Consider the following 7,501-nt stretch of genomic DNA (forward strand, 5'->3'; position numbering starts at 1 on the left):
GCCAGTATTTTAAACTGATATCTGTTTGTCATCACCATCTTGTGTGATATCTACTTTCCACAACAGTGCTAGATGACATCTGGTTACCGCCAGTATTTTAAACTGATATCTGGTTGTCATCGCCATCTTGTGTGATATCTACTTTCCACAACAGTGCTAGATGACATCTGGTTACCACTGTATAGCTATTGAACACTTGTTTACCACAATATCAGTATAATTACATGGTGTCTGCTTGCGTGCTGTTTTTCTTATTTCATTATTGATTCTTTTATTATATAGGTTCAATTGTGAAACGTTTTATTCTTTTACGACTTACATTTAGAACCAAATGGAAAAATAACAATTTAATTCTAAAATTTCCATTAAATGATGATTAGTGCCCTATGTATTTAGGTTATGTAGAAGAAAGATACTTTGAAATGATCGAAATATTTGGTCGACTCTTTGGCCTTACACACTGTGTTGCAATCAATGACGAAGTTTGAAGTTAAGAAACTGGAATAATGGAGAACTGAACATAGCTATTCGTTCCATTTTAAACATACAAATAATGATAAACCAGACTGGTTTGGAAAGAAGATAAATGAGATAATCAAAATCTAAGGATTCAGCTTTCTTTTAAGTAAAAATTCAGGTGCAATAAATACTTAATTTCTTCACTAATTCATTGCATTTCGTGATATGGAAAGGTAAATGTAGCTTCGTTGGTTATTTGACTAAACAAATAGTCTATACTATCATTTAGAATTCAGTGTTTCCCAACCTAGGCGGTATCGTCCCCTAGTGGGCGTACAGAAAAGTTTTGAGGGTTTCAAAGTTATATTTATTAGAATTAAACCATAAGAATTCACTATTATTGCCTTACAATCTTCATTTTAGTAAAATATTTTAATGGTCTAAAAATATATTAGAAGTGGTCATGAGCGCTCATTGTTTGCTGAAGGGGGCGCTGCGGCGAAAAAAGTTTAGATTAACAGCACATATGTGTTTTATATTTGGAATTCTTCAAAAGGAAACTATACTAAATTCTTCCAGCGTCAGTTAATATTTTAAATGTCTTGACTACATTTTTTTCCAGAACTATATACTCTACTCTTTCGAACAAAAATGAAACAAATCCATATAACTTGGCCTCTACACTTTAAATTACCAGTTTACATAGTTTTACTGCGTCTGAAGTTAACAGCATTTAGGAAAGGTGCTTCTTCAGTAATAGGTATTATTGTATTGTTAAGATTCAGCTGACGAAAACGTGAATATTACCTTGAAAGTGTTAACACTATATTTAACTAACGCTGAGAATCACGACAAGTTATTTAAACTTATTAATGGATGAAACATAAAGTTCTTGAAAGATTTAACTCACAATGTCGAGGCTTTTCTTTGTTCTAGAACAAAGCCACATTGGACTATCTGCTGTGTCTACCGCGGGGAATCGAACCTTGGATTTTAGCGGTGTAAGTTCGTAAACTTACCGTTGACCTACCGGGAGACCGATGTTTTGATCTACTCTATTTTTCTTTCTTTAAAGTCAGTTGAAAAGATATGGACGTTTTTATCAACATTGTATATTCAACAATGAAAACTGACTAACCATGTATAAATGTTGTTTGATTAGTATGTATGTATGTAGTCGTCGGCTGATGAAAATATTCTCCATTTTTGACAGATACATTTTTTTTTAACCTTTATCTTTCCACTCATCTCAAAAACATTTATACACAGAATGTTAGATTTTCTTTGGATTTCTTAATTATTAGTTTCAATTAATAATTAAACTTTGAGTGTGGTCGATTGATTCAAAGTTTGATCTCCAGCCAATATATTACCAGCACCATATCTCAAGAATACGTGAGCTTCAGTTGAGAAGTGCTAAAAATCAGCACTCGATCTTAAGACTATATGAACTCCAGTTGAGAAATGTACCGATGTCAAGAATACGTGAGCTTCAGTTGAGAAATGCTAAAAATCAGCACTCGATCTTAAGACTATATGAACTCCAGTTGAGAAATGTACCGATGTCAAGAATACGTGAGCTTCAGTTAAGAAGTGCTAAAAATCAGCACTCGATCTTAAGACTATATGAACTCCAGTTGAGAAATGTACCGATGTCAAGAATACGTGAGCTTCAGTTGAGAAGTGTTAAAAGTCTTTTGATCAAAGAAAGTTCGTGAACTCACTGATTTTTCTATATTTTTCTACATACATGAACTTCAGTTGAGAAGTGTTAAAAGTCTTTTGATCAAAGAAAGTTCGTGAACTCACTGATTTTTCTATATTTTTCTATATACATGAACTTCAGTTGAGAAGTGTTAAAAGTCTTTTGATCAAAGAAAGTTCGTGAACTCACTGATTTTTCTATATTTTTCTATATACATGAACTTCAGTTGAGAAGTGTTAAAAGTCTTTTGATCAAAGAAAGTTCGTGAACTCACTGATTTTTCTATATTTTTCTATATGTAAGTCCATAGATATACCGCAGTGCCACTGGGGGAGCGACAGTTTTCCGTTTTCACGTTTACTGAATATATTTTTTGTGGACTATCTAAACGATACCTCACAGCTTCTTTCGGGTCAATGAAGAGAAGGTGATCTAAAAACTAGTAGAACAAGCAAAATAAAACTTAACAGTATTGTGTATTTTGTGTATTTGCTTTGGCTCCTCAGGAGACCTTGACTCTTAGTTTTGGAATCCCTGATCTAATTGAGAGACGTGAGCAAGTGCCAAGGTCACCTGAGTGATAAACGTGAGCAAGTGACCAGGTCACTAGATCTAATAAACACCAGCAAATAACAAGGTCACCTAAGTGATAAACGTGAGCAACTAAATAAGATACATAAGTGACAAGCGTGAGCAAATGACCAGGTCACCTGAAAGATAGACGTGAGAAAGTGACTTAGTTGGTAGATATAAGTACGTGACCAGTTCATATAAATGGTATGCATGAGCATGTGATTAAAAATTATACTTAAGTGGTAGACAATACTATATGACTTGCAGGGAACTGTGTGGTACTCATGAGAAAGTATTGAGCTCATATAAGTAATATATATGGATATGTGACAAGGTAAACGAATATTTAACTAGATCACCTATATAGCTGACATAACACGATGAACTTGCGATCCAGTCGCCTGCATAACATGTTATCACGTCATGCCTTGTTTCCCGGATCCTAACGGAGGGTCAGCGATAAATTTACGGACTTACAACGATAAAATTCGGAGTTCGATTCCCCGTAGTGGACAGAGTACAGATACTACTTGTAGTACTTGTGGGTACTTCTTTTTTCCCGTTTCTCTTATTCTCTGATATATTTGACATCTAAAATAATGACTAAAATAGAGACCATGACAGCAGACACTCTTAAGGAAAATGTATTTCATCACTCACGTATTTGTTCCTAACTTTTCTTACCCTTTCCTGAAGATAATTTCACTGTTCACTCACGTATTTGTTCCTAACTTTTCTTACCCTTTCCTGAAGATAATTTCACTGCTTCCATTTTGTCCGATTTTCATCAGATTTATTTCAATTGATTTTTGCCATTTACTATGTATCTAAAGCTATCTAGAAATTTGGTTTGGTAATGATAAATTGTGTTTTATATCTTATAATATTGTAATTATAATATTCATATAGAAGGATTTTAATTTTTTTCCTCAGATTTGACCACTAAATGGAGTAGAATAACTGAAGTTTTTATTTAGTGGTACAAAGAAAAGTGAACTGACCGAACTAACTTGTAGCATGGATAAAAGGACTACTCCAAGTTGTCCACAAGACTTAAACGAAACTCCAAGTTCTCCCCCTTCCCGAGTAGGAAATTATGCTGGTCTTTTAAGGCACAGCCAACACTCCAGATTCAGTCCCAGAAGCAACTACAATTCCAATCATCCTCACTTACAGTGTGTGGAAGAAAGCGATGAAGAACTTGAGAAAACTGCTAAGAGCGATTCTGATCAATCCAATTACTCAACAGGAAACGCTATAGGAGTTTGTTACGGTCAAAGATTCCATACACATAACTCCCAAAAGCTCACCAATGCCTGCTTTCAATCCACTCAAAGTGAGAAAGTGGCCGATGTTCATTATCAGTTAAGTGAGTCCTTTCATAGTTATCGGAATTCAGATAAAGACCAAAACGATTCTTCGGTGTCTCATGAGAGAATTAAAGGCACTGATATAAGCAAAAAGCAAAATAGCTACATTCCTTGTTTAACCCGATCCGCCATTTTGAAACAATGTGAATTAGAAAGTTCAAATAAAATTAGTGCATACAACTATCATCGATATCACAGAGAATCGTCTTTTCCTGAGAGCCTTGGTAAAGTTGATAAGGAAGTGCATGCTCGTATAAGTGGAGCTAGTTCAGGGGACACAGAAGACAATATCTTCACCATTGGGGGTCAAAGGGTGGTCATTTCTTCTGTTCATTCTGACGACGAAGCCGACGTATCCAAACCAAGAGAAAACAATTTGGTAGTCTCAGGTCGTAGGATCGAAAATCCAGAAAGGTACGTAAAGCTTTCGAAGCAGTCGAGTTTAAACACATCTTTCGGAACCCTGTATTCATTTGTTCAATGATGCATTCTTCTACACATTTGTCTTTATTGATATCTTATTATTTGATCTTTTTTAGCTAAAGTTGTTGAATTCAATCAACTTATATACAGGGTGGGCCAAAAGTAGGGTTACAGTTAACACTTAAACATTTTTCCTTTATTAGAAATTTAGACATTTATTTACATGTATAACGTTTTTAAAACGTGAGTAAGTAGTACAAAATAAGGCTTCAGCATTATTTTCTATGATTTACATGTATATTTAAAACGTGATTGTGAAGGAGAAACAAATAATAGAGTAACTGTAACCCTACTTTTGGCCCACCCTGTATATGAACGTGCGAGTGCTAATAAATGAAGATCGTGGTAAATATTCTAACATGTCTTCCCATAGCGTGTTCTTACACAAAACGTAAAAAAAAAATTATGAAAATCCAAATAAACGAAAATTTGCCTTTTTTATTTTACCACATTTTGTCTAGAATTATATATATTTGTATACAAATAACTGTTGCCATTATACATCTACAACACTAGCCCATATTCTTTTGAGGTTACTTCCCCCCATACCCCCATTTGAAGCTAAACGAGAATAAAAGCATAATTTATCTAGTCGGAAAACAATATGTATGATAGTAATTAGTAGATCATGGGCCTTCGTAACAGATCCCCCTCCTCATTGCAAAATAAAAAGCAGATTCCCCACCACCACCACCTTACAGCACATGTCTCGACATCCTTGATTCTTATTTTTATTTAATATTTTTTTAGAGTAGAACGTGGTTCAAAATTGCACTTAAAATACGACTATCATTTAATTTGCAGCACCAAAACTTCTTTCTTTTGTTTTTTGTCACTATGTTCCTTACACTTCCACGTTAATCTGAAACAAATCAAATTGTACTGCTCTGGGAAACTAGTTTTTTACCATCTTGCATGTTGTCGAAAATTGTAACTAGCAAGAACGTGTGCACTAAGTAAAAAAACTGGTTTTATTTTACGTAGTGATATAATAATCAAATACAACTCTCGGTGTACAGGAGTACCCAAATAAACTATGTAACAGCACACCAGGCGGCTCAACGATAAGATTGAGGGCTTATAGCGCAAAAATTCGTGAATCGATCCCTGCGACGGGCACAGCACAGGTAACTCATTGCTCAGCTTTGCCCACAAACAAGCAGCATCACACGTGGTTCTAAATGTACAGAAACTGAGGAACAAAGGAGTAAAATGGAATTACTTAATTTTTCTGAAGTTGTAGAGATTTCTTATACACGTTTGTTTGTTGTTGTTTTTCTAAAATACCCATAGTTACCAAGTTGTAGAGATTTCTTATACACGTTTATTTGCTGTTGTTTTTCTAAAATACCCATAGTTACCAAGTTGTAGAGATTTCTTATACACGTTTATTTGTTGTTGTTTTTTCTAAAATACCCATAGTTACCAAGTTGTAGAGATTTCTTATACACGTTTATTTGTTGTTGTTTTTCTAAAATACCCATAGTTACCAAGTTGTAGAGATTTCTTATACACGTTTGTTTGTTGTTGTTTTTCTAAAATACCCATAGTTACCATTCCATTTAAACCGTCTCTAGCACTTAAGAAGTAAATTTAAAACTTCTTTGCTTGAGAATTTAGTTTTTAAATCTTGTAATACTTGAGTTTTTCGTCAGTTTTTTTTTTTTTATAAAATAAAAGTTCAAGTATTAAACATTTAAGTAATTAATATGTTATTATGCCATGGAAAGAATTATATACAATAAATTAAAACAAATTAAAGAGTTTTGTTGTTCTAAGCTTTCTCTACAAATTCGTATAAATAGTGTTTCAGTTTTGGATGTTGCAGCGAAAAGCTGCACAATGTGCTTGCTACTTGTTCTGTGCTCACCACAGCAGGGATCGAGAGTCCCAAGTTTTGCTGCTATAAACCCTCAATCTAAACCACCGGAGAAGGGGTAGAGGTAATGTTTCGGACTGACGGAATCAATATTCCTATCCTTATGATAATTTGTGAGTGAAAGTATAGAATAATGTAATATCATTTCCAGTGATTTCATTAGTAAACTAGTTATATTTGTAAAGAGATAGCCTCCTTGCAGCCGGACATTTATTTATTTATTCATCAGAAAAATGCGTATCTTGATTTGAGGCTGAAAGCTGTAGAGCACATTTCGAAATCACGTAAACAAGTCTCTCTTGTCAGAATACTAAAAAATATTACAGTTTATTCTCTAGTGAATGTTTCTAATCAGTTATTCATTGCAAGTCACAAATATATTATTAAATACGGTAGTACTTAATAGTAGGGATCGCCAAGGTTTCCAAATCATTCATACAATGAAAAAAACCACCCTACCAAATTCCTAAGCAAAAAACCGACCATTCAGAGAATTGGTTACGATATATTATGTGCATATGTATAATAATACGCTAGAAAGGTCGTTAACATTTCCGGTATAACAATTCAACAATTTGTAAAACAGCAACTTTTTCGTCTACAACCTACCTGATCACGTCAATGACGCTAGCCATTAGACGGCTTGGACTATAACTACAAGATTTATCCAGCTTACTTCACTGCTCTGTGGGTATCCGCTTTTGATATGCCGATAAATAAGAAAATATATACAGATTTTTTTATAAATGATAAACATATCATGCGCGTACTTAAATACCTTTTAACTCCAATTAAAACCAACAGATGGCGCTACATATCGATGGATAGACACGCGACAATTTCTAAAGGTACAAGTAAACAAAGCAGAGTATTAAAAAATTATCAATATTAAAATGAAGTAGGGGTCCTGCTTAAAAAAGTAATTTAAAAAAATTATAACCACAATCACAAATTTATAAAATGTAATCCTTACTTTGGCCTACAGATAAGTGGATAAAGCAGCCAAAGTAAGGATTAAATTTTATAAATTTG

At 33.9% G+C, this 7,501-nt stretch overlaps 1 protein-coding gene across 1 annotated transcript in view; it reads left to right on the plus strand.

Moving 5' to 3' along the window:
• Positions 1 to 3,754: 3,754 nt before the first annotated feature.
• Positions 3,755 to 7,501, plus strand: part of LOC111086298 — a 6,910-nt gene continuing 3,163 nt past the window's right edge. The window contains exon 1 of the mRNA XM_022388659.1: positions 3,755 to 4,521. Coding sequence (XP_022244367.1) covers positions 3,755 to 4,521 — 767 coding nt within the window. The remainder of the gene's footprint in view (positions 4,522 to 7,501) is intronic.

The sequence above is a fragment of the Limulus polyphemus genome, unplaced genomic scaffold, assembly GCF_000517525.1.
Source record: "Limulus polyphemus unplaced genomic scaffold, Limulus_polyphemus-2.1.2 Scaffold1005, whole genome shotgun sequence".
Taxonomy (NCBI): domain Eukaryota; kingdom Metazoa; phylum Arthropoda; class Merostomata; order Xiphosura; family Limulidae; genus Limulus; species Limulus polyphemus.